The following is a 27318-nucleotide window of genomic DNA, read 5'->3' as shown; positions in this document are numbered from 1 at the left end:
AGCAGGAGAAAGGTGGGGTGCAGAACTCAAATTCTAGTAAGAAGACCAGATTTAACAGTCTGACTGAGAGTGGAAGTACCCCGGAAAGCATGGCCCCTGGATTCTCTATCAGCCCAGAACTAAAACAATTTTGGAGGCCACCTCTTCAGACAGGGATTGGACTGGACTGTGGGGCATAAAGTGATACTCGTGAGGAGTGTGCCTCTTAGCTCGAGTAGATACAAGAGACTAAATGGGCAGCTTCTGTCCGGAGGTGAGATGGGAAGGCAGAGAGGTGGTTGAATGGACATGGGGAATCAGGAGTGGACAAGAGGAGTGTGCTGTCACAGTATGGGGAGAGCAATTAGAGTCATGTAACAATATACGTATACATTTTTATATGGGAAACTAACTTGAAATGTAAACTTCACTTAACTACAACAATTTTAAAAAATTGAAAAAAAATAAGATTCCACACGTAGGTCGCCGTTTCTTTCTACCGGACAGCGCTGGTCTAAGTAAACGATAATACCCCGCGGGCACTGGCGTCTATGTTCGTTCTCTCCGCGCTTTCCCCCGGCTCCGTCTGTGGCAGCCCGGAGCGCTGTTAACTCGGTCAGGTCTGGCGCGGGGTCATTCCTCGGCCCTGGGACCCGGGGTGTGGGATAAGGGAAGAGGCGGAGCCTGGGCCCGTACCCACTGTGCATCCCGCAGCGCGGGCTCCCGAATCTTCTCCGGCAGCGCGTCCCCGAGCTGCTGCACGAAGCGCCCGCACAGCTCTAGCACTTCCGTCACCGCCCGTTTCGAGGTGCAGAGCACCCGGAAGTCCTCTCGGGGAGCAGCGGGGACCGAGGCCGGGTCGTCTGCTCCGGTCGCCATCTCCTCATCTGGTGGAGAGACGAAGACCAGACCCTCAGGCGCCCCCGCCATTTTTCCACTTTGAACTGTGGGCGGGGACTCCGGGAGCGGAAGAGCGGGAATCCGGGAGCGGAAGAACGCGGACCCGGGAGCGGAAGAGCAGGTCTTACTTGTGGAATCAGCACGCGTCCGGCCGGAAGCTCAAGCCGCGGCAGCTGTAGCGTTCCGACTCCGACTCCGCGGGCGCGTCCAAGGCGGCGGCGATGGGGACCGTGGGCGCGGGGCTCGTGGACTGTCATTGCCACCTTTCCGCCCCAGACTTTGATCGCGTATGTGAGGGCGGGGCGTGGCCGTGGGAGCGAGCAGGTCCCGTCCTTTCCCCTCTGGTTACCTTCCGCTCTCCTCCCTTAGGGCGAAGCCCCAAACCCTCCCCGGCCCCTTCTGTCCCTGTGTGACCTGCCCCTAACCCAGAAAATCCATTGCTCATAGAGCGACCCTGTAGGACAGAGTACAGCTGCCCCCACAGAGTTTCTAAGGAGCGCCTGGTGGATTCGAACTGTCGATCTTTTGGTTAGCAGCCATCCACCGCGCCAGGGTTTCCATGACACTGATTGCCTAGCTAACCTCAGGCATATGGATTTTTCTCTGTACCTGAATAGCTATAAGCTCTCTATGGCCACAAGGCTTTGTTTGTCGTACACAGTTCCTGGAGATCTCTTTCCCCCCGTGGCTTAAATGTCGCCTCAGCTCCTGGCTGAGACGCCACTTGTCCTGGGCAGGGGTCCCAAAACGCCGGCCTCTTCCCGACCACAGTGGTACCTTCTCGTGCACCAGTTCCAGTGGGAGAGACAAGCAAACACAAAAAACAGCACACGCAGAGTTAGAATTACAGACCATCTTACTCACTCCGTTGGAAACTAGAGGCTGATAATAAGGAAAAGTGGCATCTATTGTAGGGTGAAACCTCTCGAGAGGTGACCCTGCAGACTGGAAGGACAAAGAGCCTGCCAAGCAAGAAGGTGGGTGTATGGTGGTGAGGAGAGCAGGCAGGTTGCAGGCCCCCAGACAGGGTAGAATCTGGCACATTCATGCTACCGACATGCTGGTGCTTGATGAGCTAGAGAGGCGTGAAACAAGGCTGGAAGATTTGCAAGATGTAAGTGAGGTGGGTTAGTAAGGAATTTGGACTTCATTAGAAGCACAATGCGAATCCATTAAAAAATGTTTAAAACGGGGACTGGCAAGATCTGATTTCTGCTTTAAGACCATCTCGCTGCTGTGTGGCAAACCAAGGGAGGAATGCAGGATTGGGAGCAACACCAGTTTTGCCTTTTGCCGTCTACGGACAAAAGATGATGGTGTTTGGTATTATGGTGGTAGCAGGGGAGTTTGGAAGAAGTAGACGGATTCAAGATCTATTTTAGGGATAGAATCCATAGTATGTGAAGAATTGGATATTGCAAAATAATCAAAGCTCAAAAGGAATTAAGGCATATAGGGTTTATTTGAGCATTTAGTTTGTATGGATACAGGGAGACCTTTCTGTCCAGAAAAACAGGAAGGCTTGTCGTAGGCTAATTACAGTGAGTTTTTGAGGAGAAAAGAAAAATACAGAGTGGAAAATTAAGCATTGGCTAACCTTCAGCATGATATTTATGTTGGATTCCGTGCACAAGATAAACTTTAAGTAAGGTTATGGTGAGCAGATGTCACAGGGAGAGATTTGCGTGACATAAATGATATGGTCACCGTGTGTCCTATATTTCTGTTCATTTGTTCTTAGATATACTCCACAACACCACAGCATTCGGTGACCTTTGTGAATGAGAGGAGTCTATCAACTGGGTCCTCAGTTTCTCTCTTTAACAGTTTTCTTCTCCCTTTTGGTCATATGCCCAGTGATACTGAGAGCTTAACCAAAAAATCTCAACCACCACTTAGTAAAGATCCTCACTGAGTAATCCAAAGTCTGGTCTGTAGTTCCATTTGCATGTGTTGACTGATGACGGTGGATATCATTGGTTGTTTTAGCAGCTGCTCATACACACTTAAGATCTTTGAGATTAAGTATTTGAGGAGGGCACTTATGAAGATTGTGACTAAAAGGGCAATACCCAAGGTTTGAAAGTTTCCTAAGACCCAAGGACCCCAAGAACCAAGATTTAGCCAGGGGAACAAGTCCTGTGAAGTTTTGGATTTTACTTTGACTGATTCAGCAGTTTCTTGCTGGATATCATTTATGTATAGACAGCATTGTGACCCAGTCAAAGTGCAGATACCTCTCTGTGAAGCTAACATATAATTGAAAGCTAGTCTATTCTGTAAAGTAATTTTGAAAATTTCTGATAATTCTTTGGATAGTGAAAGGGTGGCTTTTCCAATTGATGACACTTAGTCATCTAATTCTGATGTTACTTTATCTAAAACCGTTTGTAATCTTAAAGTGTATCTTCCAATGCAAGAAATTTCAGCTCCTGAGGCAGAGGGAGTTGTTTTTCCTATAGCTGAGCATCTTATAAGTTTGCTTTCATTTAGAGTTTCTTTCCAGCTTTCATTTAGAGCTGCATCTAAATGGGCAATAGTTTGTTCTCTTATTTCTACATTGCTGATCTCTATCAGACTTCCAATTTTCCCTTTGAGTAAATGATTGTGTATGGGTACATAGGGAACAGCATAAGCAATAATCAGTCCAATTCGCAGGTGAAGCTTTGTAAACCCGTCGACCACAGACAAGATAATGTCCTCTTAGGGCATAATAAGGCAACCTGTTACCTCTGACAGCAGGCACAATAGCTTGTAAAGCTAGCTGAGAATAAACACCGAAAGGGGGATCATACCCATCTTGGTCGTTATCTGAGTGCAAAATCTTGGTGCCATTCAGCCAACAATTTCCTTTGCCAGATTTTTCAACCCATTGGAACAGGTTCTGGTTAGAGGAATGGGTCTCTTGAGAAGGATATATTGAATCCCAGCAGGGAGTTTGACCATTACATTGGGTATGGGTTTCATGAAAATAAAGAGTTCTGCCAAATAGAGACTGAACAAACGCTCTTGCATACGGGATGCCCATCTGATTGGTTTCGAGTGAAACACCAAGTTCTGCGAGTTAACATTGCCACATCAGAATAATCCCAATCTCTGAGACGTTTGAGGTAGAGGCTAGTGTCACTCCAGAAAGGAGATCTGTCTGCCTGAGTATATGTAATGTGATTTGTCATAGCGAAATCCAGAAGTGCTAAGGGAATCGTGATTAACGGTATATCAGTTTGAGGGGTTTGAGAGGGTGGGCACAAACCCAGCAATTAGCTTGATGAGTGGGACTAGCTATTTGATGAGCAAGGAGTACAAAGGAGTTACGTTCTCGATAGATGGTTACAAAAGGGAGTAAGATTAAAGAAAACAGAAAAGCATTTATATATGATTTTGATGTGTGATCTTGGGTGGAAGCAGTCCACATCATGCAGTCTTCTCTTGTTCCAAGGGTCTTGGGTTAAGCTGTCTACCTCAGGGTCGTCTGCTTCTGGGGATTGATTTTATCTGGTAGATCTTTATCCTAAGATCAGAGAGAGGTTGTCAGGTCCATGAAAGTGATGGGGCTCTTTTTAGCTAAGAAATGTGTACCCATGGATTGACTCCTTGGAGTCTGGCTGCCATGTGTATAGTAAGGAGAACCAAATAAGGCCCTTTCCGCATAGTTCTAAAGCAGCCTTGCATTGAAAATGTTTCTAGAAAACCCAGTCACCAGGTTTAAGATTGTGACACGTCTGGTTTTCCTCAGGAGAGGATGCTGTTTCTTCAGAGGCTTCTCATATCTGTTGGGAATATTGCATTAAAGCTTGACAATATTGAATTATATCATTGTGTCCCAATACTGGAGCAGAGTCTGTCATAATATGCAAAGGCATAGACCATCCAGTAACTATCTTATAAGGAGTCAGGTGATGTTTTCCAAATGGTGCAGATCTAGTAGTCATAAGGGCCAAATGGAGTACTTTGGGCCAAAGCAGTCCAGCAAATTAAGACAATCTGGCTAGCTTGAATATTCTATTAGTTAGTTCATTCTACTTTTCAGAAGATTGGGAGTGATAGGGACAGTGTAAATGCCATAAGATGGGGAAAACTTTAGTTATTGGATGATTTTTTTTTCTAGTAAAGTGTGTTTCACAGTCACTGGAAATCTCTGAAAATATTCCCCCAAAGAGAGGTGTTCCAGAAGTTTCTTTGCCACAGTGGTGGCATCAGCTTTTCAATAAAGAAAAGCTTCTAGCCATCCAGAAAATAAACAAACTATTACAAAAATATAGTTCTGTTCCATGAGGGGAGCCCTGGTGGAGTAGTAGTTAAGAGCTCAGCTGCTAACCAAAAGGTCCTCAGTTCGAATCCACCAGCCACTCCTTGGAAACCCTATGGGGCAGTTCTACTCTGTCCTATAGGGGCGCTGTGAGTCAGAATTGACCGGACAGCAATGAATTTTGTTTGTTTGTTTTATTCCATGAGGGAGGTAATTGGATGAAGTCCATCTGTAAATGTTAAAAAGATCCAAAGAAAAGGAGCCTTTCCTGAGACGGTTTTAAATGTTTTTCCAGGATGATGGGTTTGGTAAATTGGACACTGATCATAGACTTGTTTAGCAGTACAGTCAGCCCTCCATATCCACGGGTTCCGAATCCGCATATTCAACCAACCACGGATCAGAAATACTGAAAAAAATAAGTTCCAAAAAGCAAAACTTGAAATTGAACTATTCACATAGCATTTACATTGTATTAGGTATTATAAGTAATCTAGAGATGATTTAAAGTATATGGGACAATGTGTGTAGGTTATATGCAAGTACTACACTGTTTTACATAAGGGACTTGGTATCCATGGGGGTTGGGTGGCCTGGAACCAATCCCCTGCAGATACCAAGGGATGACTATACTGGTACAATTCCCCCACTACTATCTGGATACAATTTGAAGCATTTTATCAACCCCATGATGAGAGGTGGAATGTAGAGCCTTTATCAAAGGAAATTTTAAGAACTCTCGGAGAACCAGGTGGTCGTCAGGACTCTCCCAGAGTTCCTTTTTTAATTATAGACATCCTTATTTTTTCCAGTTTTCTCTCTAATTCTGGCTCTTTCTTTTGTTTTTCAGCCAATTGCCTTAAATTTAAAAATTTAAAAGGGACATCATTCAATGGTAGACACTGTTTTTCTAGAACATGGGAAATTTCTTGGGTGGCTCTTTTTGCATGAAAATCAGCTATGACATTACCTTGGTATTCCGGCTCAGCTTTGTGGATTTGGGCCTCTATTTTAATTATAGCTATTTGGGCAAGTAGTAATAAGGCCTTAAGTAATTCAGACACTAATTTCCTATTTTTGGTGGGTTCCTGCAGAGGTAAGGAACCCTCATTGTTTCAGTAGCATTCTAAAATCGTGTACTACCCTAAGGAAGTATCAGCTGTCAGTATAAATATTAACAGTCTTTTAGCAATCTCACAGGCCAGTGTCAGAGCATACAGTTCTGCCTGCTAGGCTGAAGCAAACTCAGGGAGTGGTCCTCTTTAAACTAGTTCATGTTAGTTCACTATAGCATCACCACCTTGATAAGTATTCTAGGTATTTTTAAGGTAGACTCTATCTGCATAAAATATCAAATCAGAATTTTGAAGCAGGATTTCCTATAAATCAAGCGATGCAGTTAATACCTGAAATACAGTATACAAGCAGTCATGAGTTTCGTATCCTCAGGTAAGGGTGGAGGGCTAGCCGAATTGAGGATATTACATCATTTCATTTGAATAGTGGAAGGGGACAAAAGAAAGAGCTCATAGGATATAAGCCTACTTGTAGAAAAGTGTTGAGTGTGTTCAGTATTATACAAAACCTCAACAGCATGAAGTACTTCTAAAATTAAGCAACTTCTTTGGACTATATCTGAAGAGGCCTCTACTATTTTAGCAGCCACAGCTACAGACTTTAAATAAGGGAGATAATCTCTGGCCACAGGGTCTAGTTGAAGGGTATAATTAGCAACAGGCTTATGATGGGACCTGTGTTTCTGCATAAGGACCCCTAGAGCCTGGTTCTGTTTTTCATGTACAAATAAGCAGAAAAGTAGAGAATAGTTAGGCAAGCCTGGAGCTGGAAGACTCTGTAGAGCCCTTTTAATTTCTCCAAAAGCCTTTGCATGAGTCTTTTCCCAGTGTATTGGTTCAGGCACAGAAGCTTTTGTTAGCTCAAACAATGGAGCAACTATCTTTGAAATGTTTAGAATCCAAGCTCCACAGAATCTTGCTAGGCCTAGAAACCCATGGAGTTGTCTCTGGGTTTGAGGTCAGGAATAAGATTGAACAGTCTGAAGTCTCTTAGGGGACAGAGAGATTAGCCCTGCTGATAAATCATGCCCAAGATAATGAAACTTTGAAGGACAAATTGCAGTTTATCTTTAAAGCTTAATGTCCCTTATAGGCAAGCTGTTGTAATAAGTAAACTGAGAGTCAATTTTTGACTAAGTTTGATCTGAGGAGCATAGAAAAGGTCATCAACATATTGTATAAGGGTAGATTTATTCTGAAAATTCAATTTTTTTTCCAGAGCTTTAAAATTATTGTGAAGGGCCTGAGAAGTATAAGTAGGAGATTCAAAAAATCCCTGAGGCATTACTGTCCAAGTATACTGATTTTTCCAAGTAAAGGTAAATAAATACTGGCTTTCCATATCTACCAGAATACCAAAGAAAGCTGCACACAAATCTACCAGGAAACATTTTGAGTCCTTAGCAATTTGTGAAAGCAAAGTATTAGAATTTGGGACAAGAAATATAGGAATAGCAATCTTATTAATAGCTCTTAGGTCCTAGACAAACCGATATTCTCTACTGTTAGGTTTTTTAACCAGAAGGACAGGGATGTTACACAGACTAGTGCAAGGGACAGTGAGACTTTGATTAATTAGATTATCAGTTATTGGAATTAGGCCCTATATGTTTTTGGCCTTGAGAAGGTATTGAGGCGGGCACAGTAAGGGTTTATTAGGGTCTACGTGGATCTTAATGGGCTTAGTACTTTTAATCCTTCCCACATCAGGGGAGAAAGCTGCCCATAGACAGGTATTTCAGTTAGATCATCAACAGATTCTGCCTCTGGTTCATTAGGGTAGTCTGTTGAACTTGTAGCCTGTATAGTGTCTTGACATTATGATGTCCAGTTATCTCCAGAATCACCCTTGGTGTATGTTTTATATTACAGTTCATTTTAGCCAACCAGTTTCTACCCCTGAGGTAAGCAGGGGTAGTTTCACATAGCACAAATGCATGATCTTTAGTTAAAGATCCTGTGGTTGTTAATGGCAAGGAGAGAGGTACTTTTTATTTTGGTTGGAAGTAACCTACCACAGACATATCGTTTCTCTGAGAAGGGATTGGAAACATGTGGCAGGATTTATGGTGGAGACAGTAGTCCTGGTATCTATTAAAAACATGTATTATCAAGTAAGTTCTCCTTGAGAGGTTAATGATAGCAAGGGAAAGAGTTGACCAGGGTTTTCCTTGGAGTCCTGTCAGCATGAAGCTTTAGGTGGTGATAATTTTTCCAGTTTTTTTTTTTTTAAATCGGAAAACATCTTTGCTAGGAGATAGAAATTGAGATCCTTTGAAAGGAGGTTTCTTGTGGGGGTGCTAGAGCTGTTGTACCTGGAGGTCCATGAGTTTGTTAGCAGTCTGGACCTGTCGTTGCTCCAGAGCTCTTTCAAAGTGTCTGCCAGATGTTGGAATTCTGCTGTTGGGGTAACTTCCAATTCTAGTTTATGTCTTTTTAATAGGTCCCCAATCTCAGGGCAGAATCCATTTACAAAATGGAACAACAACACGTTTTGCTCTTCCTGTGGCTTAAGTCCTGACTGTTGACCAAACGTCTCTTCTAGTCGGGCCCTAAAGTCTGCTGTGGTTTCATCTTTCTTCTCTTTGCATGCTTAGGTAATCATCTAATCAATTTTGGCTGGAAAAGTGGAAGTGATAGCTTTTAATAAAACCTGACCCACTTTTCAAGCTCTCTTAATACCGTCTTTGGTAGTGTGGCAGGCTAGGTCTTTAAGATCTTCATCTGAAGTTTCCCAATTTGCTTTTTCTAACAACGTTTTGGATTCTCCAGGCCCCACTGACATATGAATAAGTTGATATAAGTTAGGAGCCCAGGATATATGCTGCCAGCAGTGTTCTTAACTCCTCTTGAAACTTAGTTTGATCATATTTGGGGGTCAGGGAAGTCCTTAACTATGGCTCGGAGTTCTACTTGTGGCCAAGGTGTGAAAAATACAGAAGTGAGTACCCCGGGTTCAGAGGATGGTTTAATTTTTAAAAGAAATTGAGCCTTATAGTTCTCAAGAAGAAGAGTTAGAGGAAAAGGAAGAGAGTAAAATGAGTCTGAAGGAGCAGATGACTTGGAGATAGAAGATGAAGGTAAAGTTGGTTTAAAGAGGGGCTGACGATCATGGCATATCTGACTCTGGAGCAATGGAAAGGGAGAACCATGAAAGTTTTTTCCTTCGCACACTATAAAGAGTTTTTCAGAGAAGCAATTTGGGAATCATTTTGTCATTTGGAAGCTTTGCTATACCAGTCAAAGAAAGCACTCCACATTATTTGTTGAATATGAGTTCCCTTTTCCGCGAACATGTCTCTCAAATGGATGATTTTGTCCGTGCTAAAAGTTTCCCAAAGCAGCCACTGCCCTTAAGGCATCTCTGGTAAAATCAACCCATTTTTCCAAATTACTAAAAGTACTGGGTCTGTAATGCATGAACATGTAAGCTGTGGGAGTTTTAGGAGATAGAGTGTTTTTGGAAAAGACAGACCCATATCTGTGCTTAAATCTCAAATAAAAGAAAGACCTGCAAAAGCAGCTGACTCTGGAGTACTGAGGACACACGTTTCTTCCCCCACTTCTTAGGGTCAGAAGAGTGGGTTGACTTACCAAGGAATAGATGTCCAAAACTGCTAAGATATGAACCCAGAGAGTTAAACACAAAAGAAATGGAGCTTTGATCCTGGAAAGACTAACTCAAGTTCCTCAATTATGATGAAAGAGCAGTGAGCAAAAAGGGCCTGTGTGGGTACTGTCACCTGACCAGCAGCAAGAAGTCTTTGGGTGGCATCTCCAGATCCCACTTCTGACACCAGAAACTTCCAAAATAAAGCACAAAAGGAGTTAAGATATATAGGGGTTATTCAAGCAGTTAATCTGTATGCATACAAGGAGACCTTTCTGTTCAAAAAAACAGGTAGGTTTGTCTTAGGCTAACTTCAGTGAGTTTTTTAAGGAGAAAAGAGGAAATACAGAGCAGAAATTAAACATTGACTAATTTTTGGCATATTTATCTTGGATTCTTTGCACGAGATAAATTTTGAGTAAGTTAATGGTTAACAGATGTCACAACAGATTTGTGTGACTTTATGGTCACTGTGTCTCCTATATTCCTGTTTTTCTGCTCGTGGGTACACATTCCACAATAGTCAAGGACCTTTGTGAATTTTCCTGTGTGCTCAGAGGAATCTGTCAGCTTGGTCCTCAGTTTCTCTCTTTAATAGATGTTTAGAGTGAGGGAAAGGGAGGAATTGACGGTGACTCAGATTTTTAACTTTTGCTTCAGGGAAGATGGTGGTGCTGTTTACTGACGGAAGACTGAGGTTGGGGAAGAAGAAAGGAATTGGTTTTAGGGGAAAAATAAAGTTACGTTTGGGACATGTTGGAGATGTCATGTGTTGTTTTTAGGTGCCATCGAGTTGGTTCCAACTCATAGTGACCCTGTGCACCACAGAACGAAACACTGCCCGGTCCTGCGCCATGCTCACAATCGTTGTTAGGCTTGAGCCCATTGTTGCAGCCACTGTGTCAGTCCATCTCATTGAGGGTCTTCCTCTTTTTCGCTGACCCTGTACTTTACCAAGCAAGATGTCCTTCTCCAGGGACTGACCCCTCCTGACAACATGTCCAAAGTAGTCATTTAGTCATTTTTTAATGTGAATCCTGGGTTTAGTAGAGAGCTATAGGTTGGAGATAAATATTGGGGACTCAATAGCATAATGATGGTATTTAAACCCATAAAAGGAGGAGCAGGAGTCCCTGGGTGGTGCAAACTGTTAAAGTGCTCGGCTGCTAATTGAAAGGTTGGTGGTTCAAGTGCACTCAGAGGTACCTTGGAAGAAAGGTCTGGTGATCTTCCAAAAATCAGCCATGGAAAACCCTATAGAGCAGTTCTGCTCTGACATATATGGGATTACCATGAGTCGAAGTCAACTCAATGGCAACTGATTTTTTTTTAAGGGGAAGACCAAAAAAAAAAAATGAGGAAGACCAGAGGGTCCTGAAGTCACATAGAGAAAGGAGAGCCAGTCAGGAAGACCAAAAAGAGCAGCCAGTGAGACAGTGATGTTTGTGGAAGGAGAATGGTGTTACAGAAGCCCACAGTGGAAAATATTTCAAGAAGGAAGTAGTGGGCGAATGAGGGGTTCCAAATGTTGCTGAGGGGTGAAGTAAGAGGAGGCCAGAGAAGCGTCCTTTATATTTGACAATAGCAGTTTTAGTGGAGTGGAATGGAAGCCAGGTTTTACTGAGATTAAATAGTAAATAGGAAGTGGATCAGTGTAGATTCTTCTCTTTCCACCAGCCTACTCCTTGCTGTCATTGTCCTTTGTAGTGACTCAATTGCATTGATACACATAGAAAAAGAGCAGTTACTTACTCATCTAAAATAGTTGTGATCACTTATGCTTATTTTAGGATCTGGATGATGTGTTGGAGAAAGCCAAGAAGGTAAGTCAATATCTATTAATTGCCTTATTTTTTGTTTGTTCTTTACTAATTGCAAGCTGTAACTGCTTGAAATTTAGATATACTATGCTGATGTTTCTTCAGCAGTTAATAGATAGCATTGATTGTTCACTATGTGTCAGGCTCTATGCTCAGCTGTTTATGTGCTTTATCTCATTTAATGTTTCACAACAACCTTCTGAGGAAGTTACTATTTTATAGCCAACCACCCCCCGTTTTATAGATAAAGAAACTGAGGCCTAGAGAAGTAGTCCAAAGATACACCACTAATAAAGTGTTAGAGACAACATAGTCCGCATCTAAAACGTGCTTTCAGCCACCGTGTATACCAGCAATATGGAACAGATTGGTCCACTTGTCAGTTCTTAAATTCACATTATTCTGGACATCTTCGATAAATTAAACTCACGTTATTCTGGAGATCATGGATAAATTATACGTTTTATAAAACATTTTGATGTGTTTGAAGAAAAATAATGAAATTCATTTTAACTAGTATTTTCAGTTTTCTCATAAAGTGGTAAACCCAGAAGTATTTGCCAGCACAAATTTATATACATTTATACAGGAGCCTGGGCTATGGTGTTACACAGGCGTAATGGCCTTGGGAAGGAGCTCTGGTGGCGCAGTGGTTAAGCACTCAGCTGCTAACTGAAAGGTCAGCGTTTTGAACCCACCAGCCACTCTGGGGAGAAAGATGTGACAGTCTGCTGCCATGAAGATTACAGCCTTGGAAACCTATGGGGCAGTTCTCCTGTGTCTAATAGGGTTGCTAGAAGTCCGAATCAAGTCACTGGCAGTGGGTTTGGGTTTTAATGATCTTGGGCAAGTTATTTGACCTTATCTAAAACTTGGTCTCTTACCTAGAAAATGGATTATAGCAATGCCTACTTGCAGGGCAATGGGCTTCTCTTTATATGTGGCCTTTCTGGCCCTGGGTTTGTAGTTCTGCTAAGATGATTTGCTAGGCCACAATACTGCAAAGAGATTGGTTAGTGTACTATACCAATAAGGTGTGTAAAACCCCTGCAGGGGCTGGTCAGTTACTACACAGACTGGGAGGCTGTGGCATACCGAGGGGACTGGACAGTTTTGCCATTCTGCTAGGCTTAAAAGAACCAATCCCACAGAGGCTGAGGGAGACCTCACTACCATCAAAAAAAAAGATTGGGAGCAGAGTGGGTCCTTTCAGTCCAGGGTCTCTGTGCTGAGAACCTCCTAGACCTAAGAGACAGAGATGGCTGTAACATTGGAGACAGCATGAGTGGCAAGAACCAGGAGACCAGCTCCAGATGGCTACGGTGGGCTTCCTGGCCCACAGAGCAAGGTGGCTGCAGGGGGCAGCTGACCCACAGAGTGAGAGAGCTGAGCACCTTCGGAGAGGAGGCTTCCTGCCACAGGGGGCTGCCTCCAGGCACTTATCAGCAGAGCTGAAGAGCTATAGTACTTGACTGAGCAGGGCAGAGGCTGAGAACGAGGGTCAGCTGTGGGTGCAGTCAAGAAGAAGCTGAGCGCTGTCTTGGTTGGAAGCTGTCTTGGTTGACAGACTGTCTCCTGTCTCCTGAGTTCTTTCTGTTACTTCAAAGTTGATCCTGATCCTGAATTGTAACCTGTTACTTCCCTAATAAACCACATAATCATGAGCGTGGTCTATGAGTTCTGTATGGCCATTGCAACAAATTATTAAGCCCAGCAGAGAAGTAGAGAACGCCATGGAGAGAAGAGTTGGTGTCAGAATTGATAAAAAGGTTGGAGAGTAGAGATATGTCTGACCGCCGCCTCATAGGAATCAGCTTTGGGCTGATGGTGATTATCCTCCTCCCTCATGAAGTTAGAGGACTTCAGACGCTTCCACCTAACACCAGCTTGTAGGGTGGTTCTGTAGATTAAATGAGGTAACACTTACGTTCACTGAGCACAGTGCTGAAACGTGGTAAGTACTCATTGCTATTACATCAGTGCAGTGAGGTGAGCCAGGGAGACTAAAATGCACAGAGAACTTTAAAATTTCATTCTGTATTGGATGTGTATATTGTTCGGGAGTCCTAACTATTGTGCTCTTTTTGTTTCAGGCCAATGTTATGGCCCTTGTGGCAGTTGCTGAACATTCAGGAGAATTTGAAAAGATCATGCAGCTTTCAGAAAGGTACTGCTTGTAATGAGAGCTTTTGCATAATGTCAGATTGATATCAAAGATCATCCATTTTTAAAGAGAATGGGAAGGAAAAATCACATTAACATACCCCTAAAAAGAGATTCTGCTTGCTCGTCAGAGTAATCTTGTCTGCTGCTGCCCTTGCTTTTTTACTTCATTCCACATTTCTAGGTACAGTGGATTTATCCTGCCATGCTTGGGTGTTCACCCAGTTCAGGGACTTCTACCAGAAGATCAAAGAAGTGTCACATTAAAGGTAACAGTCATATACAACAAGAACCATCAAGCATGATAATGCCTTTTGACTCAGTAACCCTTTTTCTAACTTAGTCTAAGGAAGTAACCCAAAAGGGGGAATCACTATCTTCCTTCACAAAGATATTTTTCACAACATTATTTGTAATAAAGAAGTGGAAAGAGCCTAGAGGTTCAGAAGCAAAGGAATCATTAGTTAAACTGTAAGTGTTAAATGTAATGTATTTGTGGAAAATGAGGATTACAAGGTTTATGTAGCACGGTGGAAGCTGTGTACAGTATAATATAGAGAGAAAAGCAGGACACCAAATGGTTTATTCACTGTGAGCGACAGCCGCGTAAAACATGTCCTGTTAGGAAAAGACTGGGGAGAAAAACACAAAAATGATAGTAGCTGTGACAGTCTGGTGGAATTATGGGTGACTTTTTTTTTCCCCCACATTTTTTGTCATGTTGTTTTGGCAAAAAAAGTGTTAGAATATCTAGAAAAAAAGAGTCAAATTCACTGGTACGGTACTATAAGGGAACAGATGAGCTCAAGAAGTGGTATTTCCTTGAACGCAGGGCCTCCATCTATCAACTGCCCTGACTTTATGTCTTCCCTAACAATAAAAACCAGCCACAAGGTTTCACTGATCACAACAGTCAACATGCCTATTTTCAGACTTCTCTCCCAATTCAACATCAGGAGGATGCAGTTTCTTTTTTTTTTTCCAATTGTTCTTTAGATGAAGGTTTACAGAGCAAATTAGTTTTTCATTAAACAGTTAACACACATTGTTTTGTGACATTGGTTGCCACCCCCACGACATGTCAACACTGTCTCCTCGACCTTGGGTTTTTGATAGTCCGTGTGAGAAGTGATGGACTGGACCAGGATGGCATGAAGGAGGTGAAGAAATGTGGGTAGATCTGGTGTATTATTTTGAGTGTAGAACTGATAGGATGGTTTAACTTATAAAAGTAATGAAAATACCAACAGTAGATAGGTCTTTCTGGATTTTCACATCAGCTCTGAACTCATCAGATCTCAGGATAAATGTCTGGAATAGACTGGTGATAAGTTGGCTAGTCCTATCTTATTCCTATTGTAGTTTATGCTACGGTTTAATTTTCTCGTACTTATTAGAGTACAAGCTCCTTTAAGGCAGGAACTATAGTTTATCGTACCTTCAGAACCCTCCCTAAGATGTGGTGCAAAGCTGGGTGTGTAGTGAGCGTTCATTGAGTTCGCTTGATTTGTAAGTTGAAGAATTGCCTCTTGTTGCTGTTGGTTGCCATGGAGTCGATTCTGACTCATGGCGAGTCCACATGTGCAGGGTAGAACTGTGGTCCACAGGATTGTCAAGGTTGTGACCTTTCAGAAGCAGATTGCCAGGCCTGTCTTTTGAGGTGTCTCTGGATGGGCCTAACATTACACAAATCTTTCAGCATATTCCTGAATTATTCAATAAATATCGTTACCAGGCACTGTTTAGACACTGGGCATACTGTACCTGTAACCCATTACCATTGAGTTGATTCTGACTCCTATCGACCCTGTAGGACAGAGTAGACCTGCCGCATAGGGTTTCCATGGAGCCGCTGGTGGATTCAAACAGCCGACCTTTTGATTAGCAGCCGAGCTCTTAATCACTGTGCCACCTGGGCTCTTTGGATACCGTGGTGAACCACAAGTCACTGGCTGCAGTCTGCTGCCCCTGCAGGCAGAGCACGTGCACCCCAGTTCACCACTGCCCCTGCTTCGCCACTGCACTCATTTTTGTTCTCAAGGGTCTGAAGACTAACCGTTTTCTCTAATGAAAAATCTTTGTCATTATTTAAAATCAGAATAAGCATCTTCCCCCATTCCCGTTCTCCTTTCTTTCCTCCTTTTTTTCCGTCCTTCCCTCCTTCCTTCTTTCAGCAGTGTGCTGGAAACAGCGTGGGCTTGGAAGTCAGGAAAGACCTGGCCTACTGGGTTGTATTTGATCTGTGGCAACTGACTTAACTTTGCCAAGTCTCAAGTCCCTCATTTGTAGCTCATGAATAATAATATAATAGTGGTGGTGGTACCCCCAATCATAGGGTGTGGGATCTTGAAAACTCCTGTAATAGGACCACTAGCTGTTAAGGATCTTGAGACCTTACAGGGGAAGTGGGACTAGAAGGACCACGGAGATAGACGTGTGAGCGCCCTTATAAATATTTTCACATCTACTAAAGAAAAAGCATGCAGAAAACCACATTGACACGTTAAAGTAGTAATACGAGTTACCTGTGTTCTGCTGTTCATTTCTATTTACCATACTTGACTTGCCAGAAACTTCCAGAGCTGTTTCATTAGGAGTTTTGAGCAGTCTCTTTGTAAATTTGTTTCACCGTTTTCATAGATAACACATATTCTAAGAGGCCTGTTTCTATGTCTGGTCTTCATCCAAATGCGTGGTTTCTTTCTCACCAAGACTTTCTAAGTGCCAAACATCTCCTGGGTGCTGCCTCCCACTTCCCCAGTCCCTCCGAAACACAGAGTAGTTTGAATGTTTGATACCAGGAAGCTTTACCTGACCCTGTTTAAGCCACTCAACCTTCCGTCAGACAGCTGTGCTGATATCCAGGATTGTGTTCTCACGACAGCGCTAATTCTTCTCCGTCAAGTCCACTAGGCTGTTTTCCTAAGGCCTTGATTTACCCTCCCTCATATTTTCTCTTTCTCAAGGCATAATTGTAAAACCTCCTGTTCCTCCACCATCTGCTTCATCTCCCTTTACTTAATTCTCTCTTGTTCTGATTATCCCCAGTAAAAGTACCTTTCAGTTCACGTATCCCAAAACTCAGATCTTCAAAATAGTTTAAAAGGTATCTAGAAGCAATTTCCCGTATATTTGTCTTTCTCCTGCCTTATAAAGGACCCTCACAGGGTGAATTAAGTGGAAATGATAATATCATTGAAATTAATGGTACACAGTTACTTCCATAGTTAACAAACAAGCAGATATATGATATTCGTTGTTTATACTGTTGAATCTTTAGGACAAAAATAGGCCAAGCAGGACTGTAAAGATAAAGGAGGTAAATGAAGACAGTGCAAAGAATTTATGGGATTTCACCGTTATAAACTCACAAACCACGAGTATCCTTTGAGAAGAACTTAAATACACTCCCAAAAATTCACCTACAAACGTGGCCACCTGGCGGCTCTCCTTTCTCTTGCTCATCTGTTCCCGGAAATCTAAAACAGTCCTCCTAAATGCCAGCGAAGCCCTCCTAAACAGGGGGTGGTTAAGTGTAAACCTTCACTGAAACCCATATTCTTGTAACCTCAGTGAGCTTATCTTGGCTGTGTCTCTACTCAGATTTCAGTGAGAGGTACTCGGCATCACGGAAGGACAGCTATCCCTCGTTTCCTGAATGGTTAGGGGATTAAATGCATGTGGGGCACCCGGCATAGCATAGTGCCGGGCCTGTAAGGTGTTCACAAAGTATCAGTTCCCTTCTCCTTCCATTTTAACAATGTGCTTTCTTTCTTTCAGGATTTGGATATAGCTTTGCCCATTATCGAAAATTATAGGGATCAGTTGTTGGCAATTGGAGAGGTAAACACCCATTGGCTGATCATGACTTCTAATACAGACAGAAATATGAGAGATGAAAATAGTCTTTCGTTCAGTATTGGTGGTTATAATTGTCTTGGATAACTACGTTTACCTTTCAGCTGAGTAATAATTTATTGATACTGTCTCAATGAGCAAAAGAGCCTGGGGATGAAACAATAGAAAGTCTCACCACAGGTTTATCTGAATGGGGAAAACTACCTTCCTAGGGTTTCTGTATGCAGTCAGTTCTCCTTATTCATGGTGGTTTGTTCTGTAAACCCTCCACAAGCACTGACTTAGTGAGTACTGAGCCATCGCCCCAGGGGAACACGGAGTTAGAGTTCCCTGAGCGTCTCGTTACCTTTTCTGTGTGACACAGTAATGCAAATACAGAAAGTATTGGGAAAAAAATGGAAGGTTAAACATTTAAATTATAAAAATAGTCACTGGAAGCTTATTTTTGAGGGAGGTGTAGGATGTGTGACGGAGCACGGCGCTGGGTGGTTGGCCCTCTCGTCCTTGGCCTCCCCACAAAGACCGAGGGAGAGGCTGGTGGAACGCTGGAAACGTGCTCTCCCACATAGCCCTTTTCCTGTGTGACACGTAGCAGGCATTTTTTAGATTTTTCTGCAGCCTCTTGATCTGCAGAACTTGTCTTGACTGCAAGGTTACCGTGTTTTATACCATGTCGTTCTGAAACGTGCATGCCCACCAGCACTAGCTGGGAGGGGTGAGATTTCCCGACCCTGGGCAACGCGACTGTACGCTTCCTTCACGTTCAGCCTCACAACAGCGCTATCCACTCTGCTGTTTTATTGGTTTTCATCTCACGAATCCACAGATTTAGCTGCTTTTCCGTCTCTTCCGTAGCTTCTCCGCGTTCTGTAGCGTGGCGTTCCATCACGTCTACACTGTCGATGTTGCCTAGTGCTTTCAGGACCTCGTGCCCAGAGCGGCCAAGGTCTTCTTCCTTTCCTGGATGGCGCCAAACTTGATTCATTAACAGTGAACTCACCCCGACAACACTGAGACTCGTGCCTAAACGAGGCTCATCTCACGTGTTTTCTCCGTAAGGCACGTCACAGCCTTCTTGTGCTTAGGACCCTAGACAGCAGTTCAGCGCTGCCCTTGGGGCCGTTTAGACAGGGAAACCACCAACAAAAATGCGGACCACGTGACACTAAGTAGACTGAGAAGGGGCACCTGTTTACGGTTTGAGAGCCGACGCAGGAAGGCCCAGCGACACCTTGTTCCGCCTCAGCTGGGGACGTGTGTCAGTGACTCACGTTGCCACCGTTCCGTGCGTGACCGGGAAAGAGCTGCGCACGTTGATTCGGAGTTACCAAAAATTTCAGCGCATATGCAAATTGGCAAATACAGAACCTGTGAATAATGAGGACTGACTGTGCTTTTTATTCTTTTGTTTCAATATGTGTTCTCTAATAAAACAGTATATGCAGTTTTTTTGTAAATAATTTAGAAACACACTTTAAATAGACCAACAGTAACCAACCAGTTGGTGCTGAGTTGATTCCCAGTCGTAGTGGCCCCGTGGATGCAGAGTACACCTGCACTCCGTAGGGTTTTTAAACTGTGACCTTTCAGAGACAGATTGCCAGACCTTTCTTCCGAGGTGCCTGTGGGTGGGTTTGAACTGCCAGCCATTTGGCTGGTAGTCGAGGGGTTAACCGTTTGCACTACCCAGGAACTGCTTTAAATAGACTAGAGTTTGTAATTGAGAAACTTTTTTAATTCAAGTAATTTATGGTTGTGAACTATTTTAATCATTTGGTAAAATTCTGTTTCTAATTAAAGATAAGAATAACAGTTAAACTCAGAACATAGATTACGGTGTAACAGTGCATGCCGAAGTATTATCAGGGGAAGCGGTCGTGTTTACTCTGTGCTGTTCTGTACGGTGGCTGCATGCAGCTGGTGAGCGCTTAGAATGTAACTGTTCTGATTTACAGCAAAGACTTACTACAAAAAATAGAGATTGTGTATGTATATAATAACTCATAAGCCTACGTTGATTAAATGTTGAAATAATGATGTTGGGTACACGGTGTTAAATGACGTGTGTTATCAAGGTTACTTCCACCTGTTGTCAAATGTTTTCAATGTGGCTGCTAGAAAGGGTAGTTGTGGCTCACGCTGTATTGTTAGCGTTAGCACTGACCTGCAGCATCTCTTGTGAGGTTTTCTTTCTCCCCTGTTGCAGGTCGGGCTCGACTTTTCCCCCCGGTTTGCCAGCACTGATGAACAGAAGGAAGAACAAAGACAAGTCCTAATCAGACAGGTCCAGTTAGCCCGAAGACTGAATCTGCCTCTGTAGGTTAATGACTCATCTTTCTGTGTGAACAGCTCTAGTGCAAATTAAATAACGATCAGAGAGCTCCTCCTGAAATGCAGCTCTGCCTTTCTTTTTCTCTGAGTTGCATTCAGAGAACAAAACGGTGAAACCTGTGAGAGCCGGAACTTGTTGGGCTGCCTTGTTTTTCCGCATCTCGAGAGTGTTTTGCCTTTGGCAGGGTGCAGGATTACTACTGTCTTTGGTCTCTGTTAGTGGGAAGGATTTGAGTTCTCCTTCTCTGACAGGTCTCCACCTTACACAGGTTCTGGCTTTCGCAGGTTTTACCATGATATTTTCAGACCTCAGTACATGGAAACCCTGGTGGCACAGTGGTTAAGAGCTCAGCTGCTAACCAAAAGGTTGGCAGTTTGAATCCACCAGGCACTCCTTGGAAACCCTATGGGACAGTTCTACTCTGTCCTGCAGGGTCGCTATGAGTCAGAATCGACGCAACGGTTTGGTTTTTTTTTTTTTAAGTAAGCAGAAGAAAGATTTGGCAGTCAGCTTCCATAGAGGTTTACAGTCTTGGAAACCCAGTGGGGTTGCCATGAGTTGCAGTTGATTGGACGGTGGTGGGTTAAGTACCTCACTGGGATTTTCTTGCTTTTACATAGAAATGTTCACTCACGCTCAGCTGGAAGACCCACCATCAACCTCTTACTTGAGCAAGGTATTTGGGTTGCCTCCTACTTAAATACGACAGTTGCCGTCCATGTTCTCATAGAGCAGCCGGCTTTTAATTTGATTTCTTAAAGGGAAAGGAATAGGACAAGGGTGGGGGTGGGAATCACCTAAGGTGAGTTTGTAGGTCGGGTCATTGTTCACAAGGTTTCTGGCATGATTCTGACAGCTATCAAGCTAGGAGAGAGTACATGAAAAATTGGATTAAATCATATTCCTTAATTAAAAATTTAGCAGCTCCACTTTCTGAATCAGCTGAACCAGCTGAGTGGTGAGGGAGAGGACAGCGCAGGGCAGAGAAGGGCAGGATTGCCATTCTGCATGTTTTCTGCTTGCTGCTGTAGAAAATGGTCTCAGATGGATTGTGGCCATTGTACATACAATGCGCCTGCATCTTCGTAAAGTAAAAATAAATCTTACAGCATTATTTTCAATCTGCTTTAAGTGCCATCCACGGTAAGAAATATACTTTATTTTGAGACTCAGTATTTACATACATAAAAAAACTGACAAAAGATTAGCAAACAGTACATATATGTGTGCATCCGTATGTGTAAGTGTGTGTATGTATGTGTACACACACGTGCACACTGTGGTTGTGACCCACGGAATTGATTTCGTAACTTGCTACGGTCATAACCTGCTAATGATCGCACCTGCCGTTTGAAAACTGCTGTCGGATAATGAAGTACATGTAAATGATTGCAAATGGAAAGCCTTGGGCATTTTGTGATGAGAGCTAAACCCTCTGAAGTCACGGAAAGCGTGGTTTGTATACAGGTTCAGCGGCACAGAAAGGGCTAGAGGAGGTTTTGTGCAGCTGGCTCTGACTACTGAGTTCCTGAGCTGTCTAGTTCTCCTGGATAATTCTGCCCCTGGCATTTCTATTACGAAAAGCAATATGACTGCTGAAGAGTCCCCTCTTAGGAACAATAGTTTGACAGCTCACAAATTCTGGAAAAGGTTTGATGGTACAGGAAGTCTAAATAATTATTTAAAAGTCTGTATTTTAATTTTCTTTACTAATTTTATTCTGAAGATTAAGAATTTACTATATTTTTATTCTGCTGTTTGGATACTCTGCATCTGTCTACCTTTCAGAAGCCATAGACCCTCGTCTTTATATCATAGTAGCCAACATGGAGTTAAAATCTCTCATCTTTGTCGTTCAGTTTGATTACTGAGAAAACCTCCTGTTAAGAAAATAAAGTGGAGGCAGCTCCTGTCCGGAGGTGAGATGAGAAGGCAGAGGGTCAGGAGCTGGTTGAATGGACATGAGGAGTCAGGGGTGGAAAGGAGGAGTGTACTGTCACAGTCTGGGGAGAGCAATTAGGGTCACATAACAACGTATGTATAAATTTCTTTATGGGAGACTAACTTGAAATGTAAACTTTCACTTAAACTACAAGAATAAACAAAAAGAAAGTGGAACTCTGATTGAGCTGTAATGTTTGACAGGCGCTGACAAGGTGCTGCTGCACGCGTTTGACGGCCGGCCATCTGTGGCCATGAAAGGAGTAAGAGCTGGGTACTTCTTTTCAATTCCGCCTTCTGTCGTCAGAAGTGGACAGGTGATTCTTTCTTTACACCCCCTCTGACGTTTTGTGAGCTCGCTCTTTTTTTTACGCCATTCTAATACATGCCTAGTCATCACTCATGGTGGTTTCATTTGCATTTCCTCAGTGACTAGTAATGTCACATACCTTTCCATATGCTTGTTTACCATCTACACATCACAGCTCCTCTTTGCTGATGTCCTGTTCAGAGCTTTTGCAGCTTCTTAATTTGGTTTTCTTATTATCGAGTTGGCAGAGTTCTTCATATATTCTGATACAAGTGCTTTTGCTGCTGTGTGTTTTGCAAATATTTTCTCCAAGTCTTTCATTTTCATAATGGTATCTTTCAAAGTGTAAGTTTTTAATTTCGATGAACTTCAGTTTATCCTTTTTTTTTTTTTTTTTTTTTTAAGGTTTGTGCTTTTGGTGTCAAATGCAAGAAATTTGCCTAACCCAAGGTCACAAGGTTTTTCTCCTTGTTTCTAGAAGCCTCATAGACTGAGGTTGTACTTTTGGCTCTATGATCTGTTTTATATATAATATGAGTTATGAGTCGGGATTCTTTTTATTTTTTGCCTGTAAATGTCCAGTCCCAGTACCGTTTGTTGAAAAGACTATTCTTTCTCCCTTAAATTACTTTGGCTTTTTTTTTTTTTTTTTTTTAATGAATTAACCATATGTGGGGAAGGGGGTCTATTTCTAGCTTTTTGTTCTGTCCATTGATCTATATATCTTCCTTAGGCCAATATCATAATGTTGTGATTACTACAGATTTATAGTAAGTCTTGAAACCAGGTAGTATGTGTCCTCCAACTTGACTCTTTGTTTTTATAAGTAATTTGGCTATTCTAGATCCATTGTTTTTCCATTAAATACTAGAATCAGCTTCGTGATTTCTTTAAAAGAAAGTCAGCTGGGACCTTGGGATTACACTGACTCTCTAGATCAGTTTGGGGAGAGTTGGCATGAACACGGGGTATTTATCTATTTAGATTTTCTTTGATTTCTCATCAATTTATTGTAGTTTTCAGCATTCAGATCTTACGCGTATTTGGATAAATTTATCCCTCAGTATTTCAGATTGAGATGTTATTGTAAATGGTACTGTTTTTTTAAATTTCAGTTACCAGCTTCCATTGCTAGCATATGGAAATACAGTTGGTTTTATATATTGAATTTCTTATCAAGCGACTTTCTAAGCTCGTTTATTCCAGTAGGGTTTTGTAGATTCTTTAGGATTTTTTACATAAGCTATCATGTCATCTGTGAATAAAAACAGTTTCCTTTTGCCTTTAGGATATGTATACCCGTTATTTGTTTTTCTTGCTTTATTGTACAAGCACCAGCACAGTGTTACTTTTGGTCTCTGTGATTCTCTGTAGTTTTTTTCTGTCATCAATTTCATTGATTTCAGTTATCTTTATGATTTCACTCCTGCTGGTTTTGAATTTAATGTGATGTTCTCATTTTATCTTTATTTCTCATGTTTTAAACTTACTAGCTATTTTTTTCCTCCAAGAAGCAGAAACTTGTGGAACAGTTGCCTCTCACTTCTGTGTGCTTAGAAACAGACTCACCTGCACTAGGACCAGAAAAACAAGTAAATGATTTTCCAGTTTCTGCGTTATTTAGATTGTGTCTTTCATTTGACCTACTTCCGATTTGGCTGTGTTTCTCGTTTTAGTGTAAATACAGTGGAATCCTGTTTTAATGCTAGCTTGAGGGATTATATTAACTTTACTTCAGTGTTTTTTCTAAATATACTTGTTATGCTCCAGAGAATAAATTGAATGTGGAGCATGTCCTTATTTATGCGGCAGTGACAGCCGATCAGTAGAGTAACAAACACAATGTCTGGAGTCAGAAAGACCTGGGTTGGAATCCTGTCTTTGCTACGGATAGTAACGGTGTGACTTTAGACAAGTTACTTAATATCTCTGAAACTGTTTCTTCATTTATAAAATGTGGGCAAAATAATAAATACTTTAAAGGATTCCAGTGAGTATTAAATGAAGTAATGTATGTGAAAGTGCCTGGCAGTGTCTGCTCAATAAATGTTCATCTTCCTTCTTTAATTAGCCATGTTATAATGAGGTTCTATTTCTTTTTGTACAAGTATTTATATATTCATAGGTTTATGTATGTGACCTTTGCTGTAGCATCTCATTTTGTTACTAGAGGCCATGAAAACTTGTATTTTAAATTTCATACGGTTTTATATTGATACAATTTTGAATTATACTTTCCTGAAGGGAAGCTACAGTGTCTGCTTTATTTATTCAGTTCCTGTTAGAGTAACCTCCCAGTGTGTAGCTTAGTAAGCACTCTGACTGCCCATCAAATCTGTGTCTCCGTGCCTGCCCCATTCAGACAGACCACTGCCATCCAAGATTAAGAGGCTTGGGAGCAGTAGACAGGTGATTATTAATAAGCTATGATTATTTATGATGGCAATGTGAATTTTGTAAGTTAATATCCAGTTAATTAGGTATTTTCTTAAATCCGTGTTTATAAGAATATAAAAACAGTAGCTAAAAGGTGGAAACAACCTAAATACCGATTAACAGGTGAATGAATAAACAAAATGTGGTTTGTACATACAATGGAATACTACTCAGCCCGTAAGAAAAATGAAGTCTTGACATATGCTACAGTATGGGTGGAGCTGGAGGACATTATGCGAGGGCAATAAGCCAATCACGAAAGGACAGATACCGTATGACCTCACTTAACTAAAAAGACAAGAGCAAGGAAATGTATAGAGACCAGAGTTTATTAGTGGTTACGGGGGTAGGAGGGAGGGGAAGAGGAGGCTTATTGCTTATGGATTACTGAGTTTCTGTTTACGGTGAGGGAAAAATCACATTGAATAAGGATAGGGTTGCACAGCTGATTAATTGCTTTCAATAAGTTGTACACCTGTAACAAGTTGAATTAGCAAAAGCAGTGTGATATATTTACAACAACGACAAGAGAAAAAGAGTAGCTGCTGAGGCTGCTTATGTACGACCAAACACCTTATGGGATTTGGTTCCTTAGTTTGGAGGTTTAGAGTCATGGTTTTATGGGACATCCCAGTTAATTGGCCTAATAACATGTTCAGTGCTTCTCTTCTGCCTCCTAATTCGTTGCATAGTGCCTGGGGTCTTGAAAGTTTACAAGCGGCCATCCAAGGCACAACAATTGGTCTCTGTTTGCCTGGAACAACAGAGGAAGAAGGAGAGTCAGGAATAGGAGGAGGTAGAATGTGTGGCTAATTGCCTCCATGAACAACTTGCTCCCTTTGCCATGAGACCAGAAGAGCTGGATGGTGCCCGGCTACCATGACTGAACACTTTGATCAAAGATTCCATAGATGAATCCTGATCAAAAGAGGGGAAGTGCAGAACAGAATTTCAAATTCTCATGGAATCCAGACTTTCTGGAGCTGTGGATGGTAGATTAAACCCTGAAATTATCGCCCTGAGATAATCTGTAAACCTTAAATCAAAAATGTCCCCTGAAGTCATCTTAAAACTGAGCAATAGTTTAGCTTAACTAGTAAAAAAAGGTCTGCCTTGCGCATTCAAAAGATTAGATAGGAACCTTAGGGTCCCTGGAGTTTATGTTAATGAGGGAGGAACAACTCAGAAAAGGAGGGTGAGAATGGCTACCCAACTCAGAATGTAATCAGCATCCCTAAATGGTATGTGTAGAAGCTGTTGAATTCTCAACAACAACAAAATAAATACAATTACATAAAAAAAAAAGAAAGAAGAAACAATTATACTGCGACCTGCCAAACCAGTGCGTAATCTGTTTAGTCTCTCAGACAAACAGCGTCTCTTGAATAAAGTGCAGTGGAGCCGTGAGGTGTCGAGGCCCAGGGGCAGAGGTGACCTTCGTAAGCGCTCACTGGAGCAGTGAGCCAGAGGACAGTTAATCCTCGGTCAGGCAGCTTACCCAGTGCTCACTGCTGCAGACTGCCTTGTGTGCTAGGTCCTGGGAACTCAATTGCTAAAACCCTGGCCGTCTTTTCAGGAGGACCGTGTCCTTACAATCAACATTGCAGCCACAGCTTAAGCTAAAGTTCAGGACCTCCTCCCTCTCTGGACACGGCCCGCCCATTTAAAAAAAAAGGGAGCTCATCCAGTGTTTTTGGGTTACTTGCAGTCGAGTTGATTCCGACCTGTGGCAACTCCATGTATCACAGAGTAGAGCTGCCCCACAGGTTTCTTGGCTGTAACCTTAATGGAAGCAAATCACCAGGCCTGTTTTCCGAGTTACCACTGGGTGGGTTTGAACTGCCAACCATTAAGTTAGCAGTCAAGTGCAAACTGTTTGCGCCACCTGGCTAGAAAATATCATTTATTCAATGAATATTTACACGGGTGTCATGCTTGGCTTAGGGTCTACTTTGTTCTATTTCAGGTGCGGAATGAGCCTCGGAACATTTACATTTCAGCAGAATATATTGCCCAGGTGAAAGGGATCTCAGTGGAAGAAGTTATAGAAGTGACCACACAGAATGCATTGAAACTTTTTCCCAAGCTACAGCAGCTGCTCCGGAAATAGCTTCAAAACCATCAATTACAAAACCAAGTCAGCTGCAGGGGGCAATATTTGAGGGAAAATAGTGTCCTGGTTAAGAATCTGAACTGAAGAAGCCATTTTATAGAGATTTAGGAGATTATAATTTTAGAGAAATATTTGCTTTTAGATCCTGGAAACCTGGGTTCTCCTTCTAGCCTCGTGCTGCTTTTCAGTTAATGGAGTCCTGACAGGAGATCAGGAAGCTCTGCTGCTTCCCGTCTTCTCGTCAAGTAGAACCACCTCAGGAGCCGAAACCATTTCTTCAGGGAAGGGCGGGCCCCCACAGGTGAGAGACAAGCACCTCAGCGAGCAGGAGCGAGCAGGCTGCATGGCAGTCCTTCACCACCTGGTTTACTTCCTGCACGATTTACCCAGTAAAGGGCGAGTGTCTAGTTCCACACGTCAGAAATCTTCCCTTTTCTAGGTTTGTAAAATTGAACTGTCAGTACTTTGATTTCTCTCCTTTCAAGAGAAAAATATACAAAGTTTTCATATTGATCTTAGATTTTGATTGAT

At 42.3% G+C, this 27318-nt stretch overlaps 2 protein-coding genes across 7 annotated transcripts in view; one reads left to right on the top strand and one right to left on the bottom strand.

Annotated features, from left to right (window-relative positions):
- Positions 1–950, bottom strand: part of NSL1 (NSL1 component of MIS12 kinetochore complex) — a 42107-nt gene extending 41157 nt beyond the window's left edge. The window contains exon 1 of one of the 2 annotated variants that reach the window (XM_023741725.1): positions 676–950. In XM_023741725.1, coding sequence (XP_023597493.1) covers positions 676–909 — 234 coding nt within the window. In that variant the 5' untranslated portion in view covers positions 910–950. The remainder of the gene's footprint in view (positions 1–675) is intronic. The other variant, XM_004387547.2, reaches the window with a different exon arrangement.
- A 110-nt stretch (positions 951–1060) lies between these two features.
- TATDN3 (TatD DNase domain containing 3) lies at positions 1061–27318 on the top strand. 5 transcript variants are annotated; one of them, XM_004387532.2, is made up of 10 exons: positions 1061–1166; positions 11605–11637; positions 13728–13801; positions 13982–14066; positions 17578–17640; positions 19862–19971; positions 20608–20663; positions 22133–22245; positions 23753–23830; positions 26641–27318. In XM_004387532.2, the coding sequence occupies exons 1-10, from the start codon at positions 1101–1103 to the stop codon at positions 26782–26784; spliced, it is 822 nt and encodes a 273-aa protein (XP_004387589.1). In that variant the 5' UTR covers positions 1061–1100; the 3' UTR covers positions 26785–27318. The 5 variants fall into 5 exon arrangements, with proteins under 5 accessions (XP_004387589.1, XP_012414265.1, XP_023597494.1 ...); XM_012558811.2 differs by having other exon boundaries at positions 23750–23830; XM_023741728.1 differs by having other exon boundaries at positions 1139–1166; positions 11580–11637; positions 23750–23830.

Source organism: Trichechus manatus, unplaced genomic scaffold, assembly GCF_000243295.1.
Source record: "Trichechus manatus latirostris isolate Lorelei unplaced genomic scaffold, TriManLat1.0 scaffold00187, whole genome shotgun sequence".
NCBI lineage: Eukaryota > Metazoa > Chordata > Mammalia > Sirenia > Trichechidae > Trichechus > Trichechus manatus.
This window is presented reverse-complemented; position numbering and strand designations above follow the sequence as displayed.

Bases quoted from the DNA above. Each gene is read 5' to 3' on its own strand.
- TATDN3 (XM_012558811.2), top strand. From the start codon at position 1,101: ATGGGGACCGTGGGCGCGGGGCTCGTGGACTGTCATTGCCACCTTTCC. The intron at 20,664-22,132 runs GTATTTGGGTTG...AATGTTTGACAG, and splicing joins CAACCTCTTACTTGAGCAAG to GCGCTGACAAGGTGCTGCTG. The intron at 23,831-26,640 runs GTAAATGATTTT...GTTCTATTTCAG, and splicing joins CACTAGGACCAGAAAAACAA to GTGCGGAATGAGCCTCGGAA.